General features: G+C 42.0%; 1 protein-coding gene across 1 annotated transcript in view; it reads right to left on the bottom strand.

The window, feature by feature from the left end:
- Window positions 1-836: 836 nt before the first annotated feature.
- CACNA1B (calcium voltage-gated channel subunit alpha1 B) overlaps window positions 837-21,038 on the bottom strand; it is a 268,165-nt gene continuing 247,963 nt past the window's right edge. Inside the window, 6 exon segments of the mRNA XM_056812766.1 lie at window positions 837-9,097; window positions 10,851-11,095; window positions 12,235-12,442; window positions 15,399-15,509; window positions 17,438-17,573; window positions 18,276-18,385. Of these exon segments, the coding sequence (XP_056668744.1) occupies window positions 8,549-9,097; window positions 10,851-11,095; window positions 12,235-12,442; window positions 15,399-15,509; window positions 17,438-17,573; window positions 18,276-18,385 (1,359 nt within the window). The 3' untranslated portion in view covers window positions 837-8,548.

Raw genomic sequence — 21,038 nt, 5'->3', positions numbered from 1 at the left:
CAGAAACATATCCACTAGTTCTTTTTTTTTTTTTTTAACCCTTGCTTTTAGTCATAGAATCAATACTATATATTGGTTCCAAGGCAGAAGAGTGTTAAGGGCTAGGCAATGGGGGTTAAGTGACTTGTCCAGGGACACACAGCTAGGAAGTGTCTGAGGCCAAATTTGAACCTGGGACCTCCCATCTCTAGGCCTGACTGTCAATCCACTGAGCCACCCAGCTGCCACCTCCTCTAGTTCTTTAAAGTACCTTGGTATGTAGTTCCTCTGGACCTGGTATCTCACATCAAGGGCAACTAGGTGATCTGTTACCTCATCCTACTTATCTTAGGTTTCACTTCTCTATTAGCCATTTCTGTTTGTTTTTTTTCCCAGTCCAAGGATTATTCTGCTTAGAAGATAAAACCAAACTAAGAGTTGTGGGTTTTGTTCTTTTTTTATGGAGTCTTTGACATCTTGTCAACTGTATGTGGCAGGTTTATTCTTTTTAGTTTTTTGCAGTATCACTAAAAAAAATCCAAAATGCTTTTTATTATCCTTAGCATTACTTATCTCATTCTGAAGTTCAGCTCTCTAGACCCTGTTATTATAGGATTGTAACATGTCCCTTTTTTCCTGAGATGTAAAAGGTCCTAATCACTTTCTTCTCTTGCTGATCAAAATAGAGTTTTTGGATGATATACACTGATGCCAAACTAGAAGGTTTGAAGACAGTCTTAGCAAAGGAGAGCAAGGACCACCAGATGTCACTACATATTTCAGAAGATAATTCATGAATAGCGAGACCCATGATTCCATCCTCAAAATGCAGTTATATCCTTAAAGTGAGCTATCACTTAAAAGTAACAAAATTTTATTTAATTGTTTAGTTTCAGTTACGGTTAAACAACAATCCATTTAGCTATATTCTAATACATACCAAAAAAGCTACTTCTAAGGAGAGATGGATAGCCACCCTGGCCAACTATGAATTCATTATAGGGTAGGGAAAAAATAACATAGATGCAGAAAACCTATCCAATAGGTGTTTTGCATCAAAGACCATGGTGATTTTTACAATGTGGATGAACATAATCTGTGACTCAAAAAAAGAAGAGACTTTGACACCTGAAAATGCAGGAGAGCTGGAACTTCCTCTAGAAATTATGCTTTAGGTAGAAATAAATTACACAGCCCTTAGCTAATTTTTCCCCAATACCCAAATAATACCCAAAATGGAAATGACTGGTGAGAACCTCAGATAAAGGATGAAGGCCTACAAATAGTGATACTGACCGTAATGAAGAGATTTGACCCTGGAAGAATTAGGCCTTATTTACCCAAAAGCAAACTACTCTGAGAATTGAAACTCAGTAATAGAGTACTACATTGAATTATGAGATATCTATTTGAGGTATAAGAAGGGTATTAGGTCTACCCAAAATTATTGATGCAATCAGTGCCCTCCATGCTGATTTTAATCACTGGACTTGAAAATTCTGCATCTGCCAGTCCCAAATAGTAGTTAGATGTGTTTAGAGAAAGCACTGCTGTCATGAGCTGCTTCCCCAGGAAACATAAGTAGTGGCAAAGCTGTGAATCTTATGTACATAAATTTCTTATTTCTGGAAGAGGATTGGAAGAACACAACTAACATCCTGGTAGGAATTACAAAGAGAGACCATCTTTACCAGAATGCACAGTCCTGCCCAACCAGAAATCAGAGGGTTTTCATAGTGGCCCAAATGTTTATTCTTCAATATTCAATATCCCAGGGGATCTATGATCACATGGATGTATTCCCTCCATCTATGCCTTCTCATCTTGTATGATTCCTGTTTATTTTCTCTTGGAGATCCTCCATAAAGTATCTACTATACATACCAGAGGATTTTCTTAGGTCTTTTTATAGTAAGAAAGTCCCAGTGCATCCCTCAGACTGTCCATTTGTAATCTCACACTCTACGTGATTTGGGCTCACCTCCTATGTGGATGATATATTTCCTTGATAATATCCCTTACATCATCCTTGAATAGAAGTCATCCTTTGAAATATTTCACAGTCTACTTATGCCCGCCAAGTATTTCTCCATTTTCTTTTGGTTTACATGCAATTTTTATCAGACATAGTAGTGTGCCAAAATCTACATTTACATTGTAGACCACTTATCTTTAAAATATTGGGTTTTGTGCTTTATATGACAAAGTACTTTTACAATTTAACAAATGCAATTCAGTTTGATCTCTTCCTTCATTCAATTCTGGGTCCATCTTGTTGCCCATTTGCAGTACCTATACCAGAAAAAAATCATCGATGTACTAACTCTTTGAAGTAGCCATAGTCTTGGTAAAACACTTTTTTTTTTTTTTTTATGAAATCATGTGGCAGGAGTGAGTGAAAACAGGTGATAGCTTGAGTGCTCACTTGGTACCCATGAAATGTAGGAGGCCTTCAGTATGTTGGGAGAATCCTCTGTGGAGGACAGACAGATGGAAGAACATGAAGTACAATAAATGCATTGGATGAGAAAGCATAAATGGGTGCAATCCATACTGATTAAGGGAAAACCCATATTGACATGGCAGATACATTATTCACTTTTTCTATCATTTGTTATTACCGATTTTAGATCTTCAGTGTTACTTTGCATTTTCATATTTCAAACCATTATCTCTTGCTGTCCTTACAAATTCCTTTATTCCTAATATATCAGTATTGAGTTTTTAAATACAAGTATTCCATTAATTTTCTTCATATACTTATTAACCAGTTTATTTCACTTGTTGGCATTTTGTGCAACATCTAGTTTGCATTTCTGGGGAAAATTTGTCACTTGGATTTTTTTTTAGCATCAAAATTTTGCTTTGATTTACTTATCTTAATTAAGTGATGGTCATGGCAGAAGGGGCTGGTCTGGCAAAGTATCCTAGTAGAAGTTGTAGATACTGAGACCTAGACACTGGGGATAAATTCTGTAAATGAAAGCTGGTATCTCTCCACAAATTCCAGAGTAGAGGCAAAGTTTCAGCCACATAAGACTGGTGAATGGAGGTGACAGGGCTGCAATCTGTCACTCTGGATGTGCATGACCAGTCATGCTGGCTGGCAGCTAAGAGAGTCAAATGCTATGATGGTAGAGGTTGGCTTGGCAGGCATCTGGAGTTATTGACTTGAGTACTTGATCTGTTAATATGTAAATACATACTAGAACCACCCCATTTTACTCTTAATGAATGAAAATGATCAAAATTGGAATTTGAGGAGGAGGATAGCACCAGGGGCATCACTAAGATGATGAAATGTGAAAAGTCTTTAGACAGCTTTGCATATTCTTTTCAGATGTAATGTTATATAACAACAATGATGAGTCTAATCCTGTGGTACCAGACTCCCCTACCCCTGAGGCATAACCAGCTTTAATCTTCTGAAATTCTAACCCAGTGGGTCAAAGCTTAGATGTGGGAATAGAAAGGGCAGAGCCTTGGATCTATCTCCTAGATCTGACGGGCATTGGTAACAGAAACTCAGCTTGGTCTCTTTTTCTCTGTCACTCATTGGACATAAGAGGATTTTTTTTTACCCGCTTATTTTTTGAGGTGTTAAAAAACTGGGAATGTCTTCCAGATTTAAGCATTCCCAGTTGCTTTAATGACTTTGTAATGTATTCTGTCTACTTCTCACCATTCCTATGCTCATCTTTTCCCACTCCTGTCCCCATCTCTCCAGAATCTTAAGGAAGATATATGCCACCACAGGTTGAATATATGGGTAGTACTCAGAATTTGTATGAACAATTGGGAACCCAGAATTCCTGCATGTCTAGGTGAATTCTGTTTATGCAGCATTTGGGGGTAGTTTGGACCTATAATATGGTACTAGAAATGCTGAAGCAATAAGAAAAGTCAGTGGAGGGAACAGAGATATATTAGGTTGTAGTGTTGGACCCAGTAATCAGGAGATAAGAATTCTAGTGCTGCCTCTATTAAATAATTATCTATGTGACTTTAGGCAAGTTTCCTCCCCATTCTAGGCTTCGGTATCCTTTATCTGTACAAATGATGGGTCAGACTAAGTGGTCTCTAAGGTTTCTTCTGGTTCTAAGATTCTATTGTACTAATGCTTCTATCGCAGTGCAATCTCCATCAGAAGCTGATATCTGTAAGTATTCTAGGGCACAACACAAACCTGGAAGGACCATTATTATATCCAGGACCAATGAGTGTTCTACTTGAAGGTATGTCGAGGGTATTGACCCCTTTGGGCAAATTGTGGACTTGTGGAAGGACAGACACTGGTAGCATCCAGGCCAGGCTCCTTATCTGAACAGCTCTGTCACCCACCTGGGCCACCCAAGCTCTCAGATGAACTGAGAATCCACAGTCAGAGTGAATTAAGGCAAATCAGATGGGTTTTCTTCTCTACAATTCAGCAGTGTAACTGGATCTGCACCTCAGATAAACCAGTTTCCCCCTTTTAAAAGCATCTCCATGTTATTATCACACAACTGTGTCAGCACAGGTGAAATCCAACAAAGAGTTATTTCAAGTCAGGATTGTCCTCATCATTGGAGAGCTCCCACCTACAGTCCCCACTGCACACATCATCTGGCGCAGCATATTGGTTTGGTTTATTTTTTGCTAAGTTTTTATTTTAATTCAAGGACTTTGCTTCATACAAAATGTCATTGTAGAAACAACAGCAGAATCCAAAGTTTGGCTGATAAATATGACTCAGGCAGCAAACTAGTCAATCACATAACTTTTTTTTTTTAAGCCCCAGTTGTGTTGCATGATTGGGACATCTTTTTTTTTAACACTGTTCTTAAATATAAAGTTTTGCAACAAACCCTCAATTTATATCAAATATAATTAAAAATGAACAACTGAAGAATACATTGTATCAAAAAAGTACGAAGATAAACATTTTCCATGCACATACTTGTGTGTGTGTATATATATGTATATATGTATATATTTTACATGCAAACATGACTTATTCAAAGTACAGCCACTGCTAGACTGATTCCAGATGCAGAAAACTGGTTGATGCATTTAAAGTTTGGCAACTCACTATGGGATTTGAGATGTAGGTGTATGAAAAGATGGTAAGACCAAACCCCAAGTAAGGAAGACAGGACCATGGGAACAATATTCTGGTTTCCTCTCTCTTCTTCCCTTAGTTCTTCCCAAGTGGAGGAATGGCCTAACCCAGGACACTCCTCCCCATCTCCTTTATCACCTTAAGAGAGGATGCAGATGAGAAACTGAGGCTGTGGAAGTGATAATAAGGTCTAGGCAAGACTGTCAATGACCTAACACCTTCTATGAAAACACAGCCATGGTACTGTATAGAATTTTAACTTTTTTTTTTTTAACTGTGAAAAGTATTACAAGGAAAGATGGGGAAATAGGTGGGATACTGGGGCTAGGGAAAGATAAAACCCAATTACCCCCCCCCCCAAAGGTCCTGCCACCTATCACTGTGGGAACAATGGCCACATATGCCATTAGGGACTGTCTTTTGCTTTTTAGCTCATTGAATTAAAATCCTCTGGCTCCTTTAAAATGCCAGAATGTTGTGCCTTTGTGTTAAGGGAAATATATCAAACATTTGGTCACAATTATGCTGAGCCCCAAACAGAGAATCCAGCAGGTAAAGCCACAAAATGGATGAAAGTCTTGTTCCATTGGTTGCTTTTGAGTGTCATTGTGTTGCATAGCCCTAAGGGTTAAATTATACCCACTCAACTTAACATACCTCAACATACCTCTCTGCACCTTGTGGCATTGTAGTACACACATGCACACACACACACAGGTGCACACATACCTCAGCATATCTCGGCACCATGTAGTGTGTCAAAGTTCACACATGCATTCACACCAAAGTTGTCTTTTAGTAGAACCCAGGGATGAGAACTAGTAGACATTTAAAAAGAAGTCAACTACAAAAGCATCTGAACTTTTGAAATGTAAACACTAAAGGAAACAGTGTGAGGCCCTTGGTCTGGATACACACTTATTCTCCAGAAGACAAAGGGTTTTGATGCCTTCTGGGTAATTCCCCAAAGGGTTCCCTTGTGCAAAGCTGGCTTTGCAGATAACTACTACCAAGCTTCTGCTAGTGTTTGTCTTTCCCAGCTTTCCATCCCTCCACCTGTGCTCCCTGGCCCAGCAAGTAGGGGACAGCTACTGGTCTGGCTGTTCCAAGCTAAACTAAGTTGAAAAGGCCATTCTGTGATGACAGGCTATGTTTTCCCTTGTGGGTGGGGAGTGGGATCTCATGTGCTGTCCTATAGTTAGTTATTCCCTCAACTCCTATGCCACACTTTTTTGCTCCATTCATCTCTTCCTCTGGCTCTCAAGATATGAAGAAACTATTAGGGTCTGCCCTGTGTTCCACAGTGCTTGCCTGCTCCCTGCCCCTTCAGGGGATCTTGGCTCTGAAGTCAGTCAGCACAATGTACACACAGGTACAATGTAAAATAATGCTCGAATGAGAATCTGAGGATTTCAGTTCAAATCCTTCCCCTGCCACCTACTATTTGTGGGACAAGTCACCTAATCCCTCTGGGGCTCAGTAAAATAAGAGGGTGAGACTAGATGACCTCAAAGGTGCTATCCAGATCTGAATCTATTCTCTTATGACCTTGTCCTTTCAGTGACCACCTCCCTCCCAAAGCCTGTCTTCACTTCTAGCTACCCACTTCCCCCTTTATCTGGAATGAAAATTCTCTCTACCCCACCCCCCTTCACATACACTCAAAAGGTAGACATTCACTATCATCACCACCCCTCCCACAAAAAAAAAAAATAGGTGTCTCATCCCTGAGAATCAGATTATGAACAGGAAACAATGAACAATACTCTCTCTAACCACACTCAAAACAATCTATACACAACCATAACATTGTCAGAACTTCCCCAACCAAGGGAATGATAGCCATGAAGAGAGCCTGTTTGCTGTTTACCATCACAAGTTTTCCAACATCTCTCCACTGGTTTGTCTCTTGATGGCACCCTCAGTGCTACCCAAGGATAGGGGGGAACTATTTTTTTTTACAATTTTGATCTTTTTTCCTCTCTTTCCATTGTAAACTCCCCATCCAACAATATACAAATCAAGTCTTTGTTTTTGTCAGTTTTTCAGTTGGTTTCTGTTTTTAACAGTGTCTGCAAAATACACACATGGAAATTTCATACAGGACTCAAGCATGACATGCCTTCCAGGTTCCTTCTTTCCCCACAAGGCTGGATGAAGGAAAGCAGGAGGCTGCATTATCAATGTGAAACATTTCAAAGGTTAGGCACTTGGTAGTGAGTGACTGGAACAGTGGACAGATTTTGTGGGACCCAGAATGACACTGGACGAATTCTCTACATGAGATCATTTTCCTTGTTTACTGTACAATTTACAAAAATGCACACAATGAAAAGTTAGTTCTAGCTCCTGGATGGATATAAAACCAATTACATTTACTTCTCCCTATCCTTTCTCTTCTCTTTTTCTGTGCCTCCCCCTTCCCAGGGAAAAAAGAAAAAAGGAAAAAAGAAAGTATACCTAAACAAGACAAAATGGTGAGGGTGTGGAGGGTTTGCAATTGGAAAACTATCAGCAGCAAGGACTCTTTCCAGATAGTCCTCATCAAGTTTTGTAATATGTCCTTAGGGGAAGGAGGACTGAGCAGCTTTGTGTGGGATCTCTGGGGTGGTTTGGTGGTATAATGTATGAACTGGCAGAAGTGGACATGTCATATGAATGCAGAGAGATCTGCCGGCTTAGGACACTTTGAACTTCAAGGTTTGGACTCCTTGGAAAAAAGGAGCTCTTTTAAACCATTATGTCTAAATGAATCCCCCTCCAGCCTTAGTTCTCAAGAGCTTTTAGGTAGATTTTGCCCCCTCATCCCATACAATTAAACAAGGTAAGATACAGGTCCATTCTGGACAAGAATTAGACCCCCTTAAAAAAAAAAGAAAGAAAGAAAGAAAAAGAAAAAAGAAAAGCCCAGATCACAAATACTATACTCCACAAATCAGGCCCATTTCATGTGGGGTGAAAGTCCACCATTGCCTTCTTGGCCACTGATGTAAATTTCAAATGTATGGTATGAGACTCAGCAAGGCAGCGGACAAGGGAGGGATGGAAAAAAACACATCCCTTAAAAAAAAAAGAAAAAGAAAAGATTTTATTGATCTGTCCAGTGCAGAGAGAGAGAGAAAGACACAGACAGACAGACAGAGAGAAAGTCAAACAAGGTAGAAAGGGAGACTGACACAGAGATAAAGACAGGGAGAGAAAGACAAAGAGGCACGGAGACGAAGACACAGAGAGAGAGAGGAAAGCATGAGGGAGGGAGGGAGGGAGACATAAAGAGCAGCAGATTTCCCCCAAAGAGCAGTCCTGGGGGCAAGCTCCTTCCCAGTCATCATGCTAATTGCCTCTGCAGTCCCGAGCATGCCCGGGTTGGGGGAGGGAGGGACCCAGCCTTCAGATGATAAAACTCATCAACTGTAACACACACAGACCTGCCAAGTTGGGTGTGTGCTGTGTATTTTTGCCGGGATGCTAGCACCAGTCGTCTTCATCGGCTTGGTGATAATAGCTCTGCCGTGCCCTGTTGCTGCCAGTCCCCGGGCCGGAGCTGAGCCCCAGACTGCAATGGTAACCATTGGGCACACGACGGAGATGGTGGGACTGGGACGTCAGAGAGGACACATAGGAAGTCCTCGATGAACGGCCCGAGTTGGTGGCGACGGCTTCCTCAAAAGTGAGTGTGTCCTCTGGCAGGGCCCGATAGGAGGAGTCACTGTGGTCGCGGTGCCCCAAATACGGGTCAGAGCCAATCCGAGACACGGGGGTTGGCGGCTGGCTGAGAGAATCCCTCTGGAGCAGGGCGTTGTGCTCGGAAAGCCCCCGACTGAGCCGTCCCGGGGAGAAGGTGGGGAGGCTGGTCTGGAGACCCGTGAAGTGGACAGGCGAGGAGTTGGCAGTCTTGTAAGTGATGCTGGGGCGGGGGGTCAGAGGTGTCTGGGGGAGCTGCCTCCGCCCACCACGGCCCGGTGTGCTAGCACCAGATGTTGACAGCAGAGGGCTCCCATTAACTGAACCACTACCCTACATGAAAATTGAACAGAGCAAATCAAAAATAAAAACACAAACCAGACAGACGCAGAGCCACACAGTACATGTGGAAGGTTGGAGGGGTGGCGGGGTGGAAGAGGGGAGACAAGTGACAGGAGCAAAGGACAAGCCCAGGAGAGCCCAGGCCCAGGGGATGGGGACAGGGCGAGGAGGGGGAGCGATGGCAACACATAAAACCAAAGTAGAGACAACCACAGTCAAGGGGAGGGAAAGTAAAAAAGCGATTTAAAAAAGAGATGTAAGGTGCTGGAAAGTTAAAGCCAGAGAGTGACCAAGTCAAACAGGAATATTGATCCTACTTGGGAGATGCCATAGAACAGAGACTGACCCATGAACAAGTAGAACACCAGATTAAACGATAGACTGGGTGTGTATGTGGGGCGGGCGGGGGTGGGGGGGTGGGTGTCACAACAAAACAAGTTGCAATTCTCACTATTGCCATCATGAATAGCTCTATCTGGGGAAGAGCTGTGCCCCAAAGCTGCTATTCTGGGGGAAACTTGCCATAGAAACACCCTTCCTTGATGGTCCTAGGACCAAACTGGTTGCTTTTTCTATGTATCATTCCATAACTGCTAAAAACAAATTCTAAAAAATAATTTTGATTTTGCTATCTGTTGGATGGTTCACAAAACTGTGGCAACTGCTAGACTGGTTTTTCTGCAAAGGTAAAGCTTTCCTTGAAACTGAATGCTGTCCGGAGGGGAACAGGAGAAAATCTGGGACTTTTAAACCTGTCCAAGGCTCTCTGGGACAGACAGAAGTGGGTAGGAGTTGGCTGTTGTGGGTGGGTTTTGTTACTGCTCCACAGCTACTCTTAGAGATCTCTGAGAATGGGAGGGCAGATTCTCCAGAGAAAGGATAAGAACAATGGGCTAAGAAGGGCGAGGGCCAAAGTCAAATACCCCCCAGAAAGGGGGAAACCCAGAACTAAGAAAGAGGGTGATGGTCAGATTCTCCACAGAAAGGGCAAGAGTCAGAAGGTGGGGGTAGGGCTAAGGTCAGATTCCTTCCAGAGAGGGCTGGAAGAGAGCGGGGCTAGAGACAGGACTGAAATCAGCTTCCCCACAGAAAGGGTGAAAGGAAAGAGCTCAGGGAGAGGGCCGAGGAAGAAGGCTTGAAGACATCTTGTAGCTGTAGCTAGCTCTTCAGCTCTGGGCTCAAACCTCAGAGTGTCCTGACACTTTGGTCAGGTGAGGTAGTGGCAGGACAGGACAGAAGTAGACAGGACAGACAGTTGTGATAGCAGGGATGGAGGAAGAGGGAGGCAGGTGGGATTGGGCACTGACTGTGTTCTGAAGGCTCTCATCAAATACACCTGTCTCCACCCCTTCAAGGCCCCAGTCTTGGGCCTTGGGTTTTTCTCTCTACTTTCCAGGCAATAGCCAAACCTGCTTGGAATAACTGAAACTTCATCCATCCACATCTTCCTGAGGCTCCTGGCACCATAGAAGTGACCACAACCCCAGAAAGGGAACTATGGTTCACTTGGACACCCAGTACAATTCTATATGGTGACATGCTTCAGGACAGGGGCAGAAGAATTCCCTTCTCTCCTCCCATTCAGTTAACTCCCCAAATCCTTTCTGCTCTATCTTGTTCAGGCTGATAGCCTTTGCCAGTGAAGCTATTTGCTCTGTGCACTTTATCAAGCATAAGCCTCAGGCATGGGTTGATTCCTCCCCATTGTCAGCCCACTCCTCTCCCAACATCTCCAGCCTCTTACCTGTCTATGGGAACCTGGATCCTGCCCCCCAGGAGGTGATGTGGGACGACTCCCACTGGAAGATTTGGGCTGCGATGGGTCCCGGCTCCCAAATCGATCACAAGAGTAGAAACGCTGCTTCTCTGAAGAGGAAGAAGAGAGCTGCTTCCGCTCCTGGGACCGTCCCCTTTCTTGCTTCCTCTCATGTTTACATGGGGCTGCACCTTCCCCTGATGGAGCTGTCATCCCCACACTGTGGTTTGGTGCTAAAGGTAGGATGGAGACATTCAGCCAGGGACAGAGCAACTAGGAAAAAACATTTCACCCACCTACCCTTTTCTCATCCTGCCTATCTTCTCTCCCACCCCACCAATAATCTCCAATCACCCACCTTACCCACCTTTCCCATTCTATTCATCCCATCTATAACTTAGTCTCTTTGGACCTCAGCTTCTTTATCTGTAAAATGAGATGTGGAGGGTGGACTAGATGATCACTAAGGTTCCATTCAGTTCTAAATCTATGATTAATAGGCATAGGTTCACATCCTACTAAGACCTCACCCAATACCCTCATCATAATCCCTCCATTTTCTACATTATCCACCACCCTAATCTCAAACCCAGCTTTCTATCACACTCCTGCCACCTATTTACCTCCCATCCCAGCTCCCTCCTGATGTATCTCCCCTGTCCCAATACTCTTTTCTCCCTTACCTACCTTTCCCATCTCAAATCATCTATTCACCCAAGAAGTCACATACTCCCTAGCCTCTAGGTATGCCTTCCCTACACATAGGGATAGCCCTAAAGCATGCTCTTGCTCACTCTCCTTACAAAGTGGATAACTGATCCAGTAAAGGTGTCAGGTAGTGCTTGTGTCAACAGTCCTCTGGGTTAATGGTAAGAGGTCAGTGAGCAGGGTGGGAAAAGTCTGCCTGCTTAAACCAGCTCCACAGGGGCCTCTGTAAGTTGTTCCCAAATGGACAGGTTAATTAAAAAAAAAAAAAAACCTTTACGTTCCATCTTGGAATTAATACTATGTAGTACTGGTTCCAAGACAGAAGAGTGGTAAGGACTAAGCAAAGGGACTTGCCCAGGGTCACACAGCTGGGAAGTATCTGAGGCCAGAGTTGAACCCAGGACCTCCTATCTCTAGACCTGTCTCTCAATCCACTGAACCACCCAGCTGCTCCCTGGACAGGTTGATTTTTATAGCATATGGATTCTATATAGGTAAGAGGTATCAGGCAAATTCTCTGGTGCCCCTCCAAGTCATATAGGGTCTGGCCTCTTGTTGCAGGTATGAGTTACTTCTCAGTTCTAGAAGATATGAGAGCCACCAGATCAGATTCTTTCCCCTCCTTCCCGGGGCCCTAAGTTCAAGAGGAGTTGCATAGACTCACCCACATCTCCATCTGCTGACTGACTAGGGCATTTGTCCAAAGATTTCTGCTTCTTATCCCTGCGCCGGTGACAGCGATGATGGTGGTGATGCTGAGGCTGGCCTGAGGATACACGTTCCAGGCCATATTCATAAAGGTGTGAGCCATGTGGGCGCTGCGGGGCCAATGTGGAGATCGAACGTTTCATGGGGCTTGTGTCTGGAATGGGCTGTTGAGGGGATAAAGGGAAGAGATGAACTTGTTAGCCAAACCCACTGGCTATTAAGGGAATAGTGCTAAGGGAACAGATATAGGGTGGGGAGGAAGGAGAGGGTTAGAGGAACATGGAAGGACAAATGAGGGAAGAGGGCTAAGGGAAGAGATATGGCATAGGGACGAGCATTGGAATAGAGGAAGAAAGATTATGGGGTTGCTAGAACTAACCAGATTCATCTGAGCCTTCTCCCTAGGATACATCCACATGCCCTCAGGACCTATTGCTGCCTATTACTGCAAAGGTTCCTTGATACTTTGGCAACAGTGAGTCCAAATGCATTCTCTTCAGATGCCAATTATTAAGGGACCAAGATCAATGCCAGCATTAAAACCTGCCCATTCCCATCCCATACCAGACAGGAAGTCCAGATTTGAACATGGCTGGGGACCAAAGAGTAGGCAATCAAGAAGAGTTTGGGGTAGTATCAATCCCTCACTTCTCTACTTGTCCCTCCTGAATTGCATAACTGAGTAGGCAGGAACAGAACCTTGCTACAAGGCTCTGGAGCTTGTATAAGTCTCTCTGAGGGATGGGTTTCATTTTACCCTTAAATTCAGAGTTATTCTCCCTTCCCTAAAAGCAAGACTTAATGGTTCAATAGAGCTGATGTCTCTGTGGCTTTTGGCTTAGGAAAAAAAAAAAGAGCCACAGTTTCTTCTCAAGGGGATCACATCTTTGCGGGCCACTCCACCCCACCTCTTACTCTCTTTTTTCATTTGCTACATGGAGGGCTCTGACTTTTTAAGGGAAGATGATTCAGGAACAGCCTTACTATAATCCACCTTTCTCCATCCAAGAAAGGAAGAGGTCAGCCATGGAGAGCCAAAGTGGAAAGCTTAGTTATGGCTAGCCAGGACACCATTTCTGCTCTCCTTTGCAAACTTCTTTGGGGCATCCCCAACTACTAAGGGTTAAAACTTAATTAAGGGAATTGGTTCCAGGAGGCTACTTCCAGAGGTAAATGGATGCCATGAGAAAATATCATGTGGAAACTGAGGGGCTCATCCTCAGCCCTGGGTAGGATAAAAAAGGGTTAGCCTGAGCTAGAGACTTCACCCACAGAGACAAAATAAGGATATGATTCCTGTTTGACCTGAGGATTCCAGAGCTACATCCCAAGCCAAGCACTCCCACAAAGAAGTATACCAAGTATGAAGAGGAAAAAGCTCAAGAGCAAAAGGTCTTCATATATGCAGAATAGGAGGCAATATAGTTCAAGCTACATACTGCTAGGTAACTCCCAGGCGATCGCGCTTGACTCCTCTGCACACACGGCGGACAAGATGAGGGACAGAACAGCCAGTGGTAAACATCAGGGCAGATGTGCGGCAGATGTAGAATAGACAGACAACGGGATGAATGAGGAAAGGGAGAGGGGAATGGGAGGGAGGGACCAAGAAATGAGGAGGAGAAAAGGATTAAATATAAGAGAAATAGGAAGAGAAGAAAGAGAAGAAATCGGGAGGAGGAAGGACATGAAAAACAATGGAAATGAGATTAGAAAACAGAAGCATAAAAGTGAGACAGACAGACAGACAGACAGACAGAGAGAGAGAGAGAGAGAGAGAGAGAGAGAGAGAGGTAGAAAATGCAGAAAGACATGAGTAGCCATCAGGTGCCAAGGAAAGAAGAAAGAAGATTTATTAAGGAAAACTCCAAACAAAATGTCAAGGACCAGAAACAACATAGGAAGGATAGGGTGGGAAGTACAAAGAGGAAAAACATACAGAGGACATTGGTTATTCAAGGGAGGCTACAGATACACAAGTATCTTACACTTCCCCAGGACTTCCAGAGCTCAGGCTTCCAACAGGATGTTTCTAGCTACAGCTCTGGGAAAGAAATGCTCGTTGATCACTGAAATAACTGCCACTGCTCATCTGCTTCAGTGGGAGGGAGTGCCAGAAAATTACTATTTCATGGATGGAAACATCATTTCAATCTGATCTTTCCAGAACTCTTTGGAGAAGACATTCTCCCAGCCCCACATCACACCTAAGGATCCTTGAGGTAGTCAGTTTTCCATTTCCCATTATGTGTCAGCTATGGTTTTTACGGGTCACCCAGTGACCATGGACACTGATTTTTGGTCTCTCGTGCCTTTAGAATGAGAGACAGGCCAATTTAGAAATTAATAACCATAGAATGGGGCTTTACCATCATTTAACTCCACCAGGGAGAAGACTCTTAAATATTCCTCAATTACTGTTAGGTTTACTAGCTTAATAGGTCTGAAGCTTAATGAGAAACCCATCCAAGGGTTTTAGTACCAAGGCTCACTATGACTACAAAATGGCCATGACAGAGCTTAACAATAAAAGTAAGTTTCTGACTCAGTCCTTTGGCTTTAACAGAAAGCTAAGATGTCTGTATCACGCCCCTCCATTGGGAAAGGAGGCAGGTAAGTCAGTCTCTCTAGAAAAAGGAAAAGATAGCTTCATATGTTCTCATATATAGGTATGAGGATATTAAGTGTAGACATGTACATAATTGTTGGGAAGAAGAAAATATTATGGGCAAAACATTAAAAAACTTTCCAAGTTGAACTGCTTTAGAAGAATCTTTTGGGGTGTCAGGGAATGTTTGGTCTTTGCCAAACAAGAGACTGAATCTTCTGCTTATGGTTTCCTGTTCTCAAGAACCAATGTGAGCCTTGGGAGGATATTATGGCATAGAAAGAGAGCACATAGTAGTCCCAAAGGGTCTAGAATTTGAAGTATAGATGTTCTGGGATCAGCCTTGATAGTAAATTGACCTAGGTTTTAACTAAGCCTGTCCCAGAATGTCTGCCAGAGCTGGGGAGTATAAGACAGCCTCCAGAAGACATTTGTAAATGAAGCCTAAAGGAAAAAGAAGAGTTGTCTTCTCTAACTTAAATGAATCAGAGTCCAAACCTATACACACTCACCTGCATCTCTGCTGCCAGGCGGGGCATGGAGGCTGCTCGGCCCTGGCTCTCCAACCCTGGCTGGGGCTCTCCACTAGTGACATCCTGGGCCATCTCTTGCATCTCTACAGTCTGAGAGAATCACAGTATTATGTCAGTGGCCAGAAACCCAAATTTATACTTTTTTTATTCCCGGTTCAGGGAAATAACCCCTTGAGGTAGGGCGGAAGAAGCTCTGAATTTGTTCCAGAAAATCATTTCCTTCCCCAGAAACACCTCAAGCTCCCCCTAAGGAAGAAAGCAACGGTGCAAATCACAGAAAACAGGAGAAAAAGATTTATCCTTCAGGATAAGGGATTTGGGTAGCCTGCCACTAAAGTGTCTGGAGTGAGCTTTTGGCATCTCTTCTTAAAGAGATAGAAAGTTAAGATTCAAAGTGTAGGAAGCTATTCAGACATAGCTGTGAAGATATGCAAACATATAAACATACAGGCAATCATGCTTAGTAAATGTGCTATGTGTGCAGTCATACACACATACACTCACACACTTCTATATTTAATCAGCCCTTTTCCATTTAGTAACTGCCTACTAGATATCTTGACTTGGATGTCCTATTGGAAATGCATTCAAAATGGACTTCATCATCTTCTCCTCTAAGCCTGCCTCTTCTCTAAATTTCCCCATTGAGGAAAATCACCCAGGTTTTGGGACCTCGAAACCATGCTTGACTTTCCTCCTCTTTTATGGTCTAAAATGTAAGATTTAAATTAATGTCCAATAACTCCAAGTATTATATTTTATAAGATCTATTTATAAACACTTGAAGTAGAAGAAAAAAGAAATAGAAGTTAAAAGCCTAATTTTCTAACTAAAGTAAGAAAACATGAGTAAACTTTCCTACCAAGCTCTCCTCCTCAGACTCAAAAGCAACGTTCTAGGAAGAAGAGAGAGAGAGAGGGTGGAACTGCACAAAGCATATCCTCCCTATGTTAGCATGTGACATGAGAAGGAACATGGGAAACTGGGAAAGAGAGTTCTGGGGAATGAATCCTAATTATATAATATCTAATTAGCTGCCTCCATATTATCTCCATATCCATTCTCCATCTCTCAATATGGTCTTCTTCTTAGTTCAAGTTCTCATCATCTCTTGACTGGTATAGATGTATGTATATATACATCTTCCATATAGATACCAGATTCATATTCCTAAAATACTTGTCCTACCACATTACTCCATTGCTCAAAAAATCCTTGATGGTTCCATATTGCCTCTAGGATAAAATAAAAACTTTTCAACTTGGAATTTAAAGTTCACCACAATGTGACTTTCAGACTTACTTAAAATTATTTCCCTTATTCACTCTACATTTCAACCAAACTAGAATATGAGCTATTCCCTGAATTAAATATTTCCTCTCTCACCACTACATCTTTGCATAGGCTGGTCCTCATACCTGGAATGCACTCCTCACCATCACATCTCTTAGATATTCTAATTTCCTTTAAGACTCAGCTGAGTTATTACACATAATTGGTAAAAGAAAATTAAAAATAAATTTTAAAAAGACTGAGCTCAGGTACCACCCTACTATGTGAAGCCTTTCCTACCCTTGTTCCCCACTCCACTCCACCTATCTGGTTGGTTTTATCTCCTCAGATTATCTTCTATTTATGTGTCTGTGTACCTCACCAAGTAGAATATAAGTTTTTGAGGGACTGAAATCACTTCAATTTTATTTTTGAGTGCCTAGCATCTATCAAAATGCCTTGTGCATTGTAGGTTCCTAGAAAATATTTGTCAAATCAAATCACAAGTAAATTTGGAAATACATAGAGCCTCATAAATAAACCATTACACGCAAATATGCCCCCCCCCAAAGAAAAGTATGTACTCTGTACTTTGGCAATCAAACTCCTTTACCAATCACACCCCTTTACAATTGTTGCCAGTAGACCTCCAATGCAATGCAGAGGGAGTACTATTACCACTCTGACTGGTAGACAAGATATTTACTCTCCCCTCCCCCATCATCTTATACCCCTTCCATTCTCACTTGTTTGCTGGGTTGTCCCACAGGAATTTCTGCAGAATGACCACGCTCCAGGGGCATTCTGGTCTCATAGCAGACATCCTGGGTGCGTTGGGTGCCCCATGAGACAGACTCCTTGATGCCACTCCCTGGGTGTGGTCTTTTGAAAGAAAAAAAGAAGAAAAGCATCTGAGGCAAATGGTTAGAGATAAGCCAAATAGGAAGAAATTATCAACTCTGGCAATAAATTTGGGGTTCATGTGACTATTTTTTGCAAAATGTTCTTTCTTATGCATCATTTCAACATAGTTATTTCTCTTTCCAAAATATGCCCCTGGCAATAGAAGTGACCTACTATATGTGATGAAACCCCTAGAATTCTGTGTGACATAAAATTATGTTTGAAAATGTCTTCCCACAACACATATTCCTATTAGGGACTTTTTATTATGACTGACTATAGAATTAGCTCTATGCCCCATTATATCATCTCCAAGCCCTTCTCTCAAATCTATTCTATTCTCTATCTCTTTTTCTGAGTACTGAAACTCGGATAGGAATCTAAGAGTCAAATAAAAAAGATTCAGGTTATTCTGCAAGTCCAAGGATCTGCACTTTCTAGTCATGAACTGGCTAATCTTTTCCTTAAAATCTCTCCCTTCTCAAGACTCCATGAGGCTCTCCTTTTCCATATACTTCACTAGACTAGCTCCCAGATTCAGCACCAAGGACAGCTCTGCATTCTTGCAGAGAATATACACCTGAGGGATAAGAGCTGAGGTAGAGCTAGAGAAATTTCTTATCCTGTCACTATCTCCTAACACAGTAGTTGTGCAGCCTTCAGACAAAGCCCGGTACTCACAGAGCTCCACCATTGCTGAGGGAGGTCGAACTCTTCTGTTTCAAGAACACTCTAGCACCTCGGAGCACAGCAGGTTGGCCTTGGGTGTGGAACAGAGACACAGGACCTGTCTGCAACAGAAAGAAAGATATAGGGGGGCAAAGTACTGGCAGAAGCCATTAAAGGGGTAGGAGAAAGAGAAATATCTTGCATCCTGAGGCCAACTGGCCAAGAGCGAAAGGCTTTTTGCCCAGACTTGATTGGTTAGTAGCTAGGAAAAACAGGTCCTAAGAGAACTGATAGGTAGCTAGGTGACTGGGTTTGGAGTCAGGTAGACCTGAGGTTAGATCTGACCTCAGACACTTGCTAGCTGTGTGACCCTGGGTGAGTCACTTAACCCTGTTTGTTTCCTAATCTGTAAAAAAAAATCCTAGAGAAGAAAATGGCACACCACTCCAGTACCTTTGACAAGAAAACCCCAAATGAGGTCACAAAGCATTGAACACAATTGGAAAATAATAAACAACGACAAGGAGAAATAATGAATGGCTCATTACAAAAAGATCCTGAGGCAGGGGTTCATAGAAAAGTACTGCCTACCATGCTGTTTTACATATCATGTGTATATCCTCATTCAGTATACAAAAACATAAATACACATAATTCCCTGCTGCCTTTTGGGCTCTGAACAAGCTTCAAGAGGCAGACAGATGTACTTTTGGTTAGTCTATCAATGATATGCAACATAAAATCCCAGAAGAAAAAAGTAAGAATAGATAGTGACTCTCAATGTCTGCACCCTGAGGGGAAACAGTGATTGGTTCCCTGTATGTCTCATTCTGTGGTATCCAGTGTTGTGAGGAATGGGGACAAAAGCTCTACCAGGTAAGATGATAGACCATAGAATGAGAGATTTGAAGAGAACAAAGAGGTCATTTAGTGTAATGCTTACCTAAGTAGGAATCCCATCTACAATATCCTAGACAAGTGATTATTCAGCTTTTGCTAGAAGACATCCCAATGATAAAGAACTCATTACCTCCTGAGGTGTCACCTTTAATATTTTCTTTATATTGAAGTAAAGTTCTAGAGATCAACTTTTTTTGCATCCTTTTGGTTTTGATCCTACATGCATCTTTTTTTTTCTCCATTTCCATGACTATACTCTTAGTTTAAGTCCAAATCATCTAATGCTTAGATTGTAATCACACATTGTCCTTTCCTCCAAATGCTTTCTATCTTTAACTTATCCTGAATAATTTTACAGATTAACCTTCCTAAAAGCCCCACTTTTATCACTGTCTCCCCTAACAATACCTGTTCACATTTCTATAGTGTTTTAAGGTTTACAAAGCATTTCTGTGCAACAATCCTGTAGAGTGGGTAGGAAAGGTGTTGGGACTATTGTACACATGAGGAAACTGAGGCCTGAAATGATTAAGTGACTAACCAATTTTGGAGAATCATATTATTTAATTTCCAATTAATTTTTGATGTGCCTCTCCATGTACCCTTACTGATTATTATTTTTATTGTATTATGATCTGAAAAGGTCCATTTATTATTTCTGCTCTTTTGCACTTGTTTGCCATGTTTTTATGCCCTAATACATGGTCAATTTTTGTGAATGTACCATGTGCTGCTGAAAAGAAGGCATATTCCTTTTTGTCCCTATTTATTTTTCTCCATATATCTATTAACTCTAATTTTTCTAGGATTTCATTCATGTCTCTTACCTCTTTCTTATTTATTTTTTGATTTGATTTATCTAAATTTGATAGTGGTAAGTTCAGGTCTCCCACTAGTATAGTTTTACTATCTATTTCCTCTTTCAACTCCACTAGTTTCTCCTTTAGAAATTTGAAGGTCCATTTTAAATTCTACTTCTTGCATGAAGCTTTCCCTGACTTTTCTAGCCCCAATAAATATCTCTTCTCTGCATCAATGGCAATTTAAATTTGTACAATACATTCTAGTATTTAGTTATAAATTGTCTTATATTAGTGGCTGTGTAGATGTCTTATGTGCAACCAGCTTGTCTATCCAGCTAAACTATAAGAAACTCCTGGAAAGCTGAAATCGTGTCTTACGCATCTGAATCTTCAATAATGGAGAGCATGTTCTCTTTCCTCTTTATCACTCACTCACCTGGGCTTTAGACAGGGTGTGAGGAAGGCTTCCAAATCTAGTCTGTCATAAAATTCATCTACTCAGATAAGAAGGAGATATGATAGATTCTTAATAAATCTTTGCTGATTGGTCAATGAAAGGGACTAGGTAGGAAAAAATAGATGAGAGAGGAAGAGAAATGACAATTGCTCACAAGAACTGAAATATAGAAAAGTAGCAAATTGTCATAGATAAATTGTACAACCTCATCAGATAAGTGCAAATGATATGTAAACCCACAGAGTATTTAGAACTACATGGTAACCCAGCTATTCTTTTGCTTCCTCCCTCTTCCAACCCCTGAATGTCATTTTCTTGAAGGCAAGTATTGTTTCATTTTTGTCTTTGCATTCCCAAACCTAGCCTTGGACATAGTAAGCACAATGCCTAGCCCATAGTAACATTTGATGAATTGAAATGATGTGGCCCTCAAGACAATCCAGTTGTTATCAGCATATGAGCTCCCAGTGGGCAGTATGCAGAACTTGGAGCCACCAACTGCAATAGGAAGCCAAAGATCCGCTCTAAAGCAATATTAAGAGCTTCCTTGCTCTTATCAACAGTTATGTACTGGAGGCAGTTGACAGAAAACCATGTGGATAACTGCATTTAATA

This window comes from Monodelphis domestica, chromosome 1 (genome assembly GCF_027887165.1).
Source record: "Monodelphis domestica isolate mMonDom1 chromosome 1, mMonDom1.pri, whole genome shotgun sequence".
In the NCBI taxonomy this organism is placed as follows: domain Eukaryota; kingdom Metazoa; phylum Chordata; class Mammalia; order Didelphimorphia; family Didelphidae; genus Monodelphis; species Monodelphis domestica.
The sequence above is the reverse complement of the archived record's forward strand: the minus strand, read 5'-3'. Positions and strand labels throughout refer to the sequence as shown.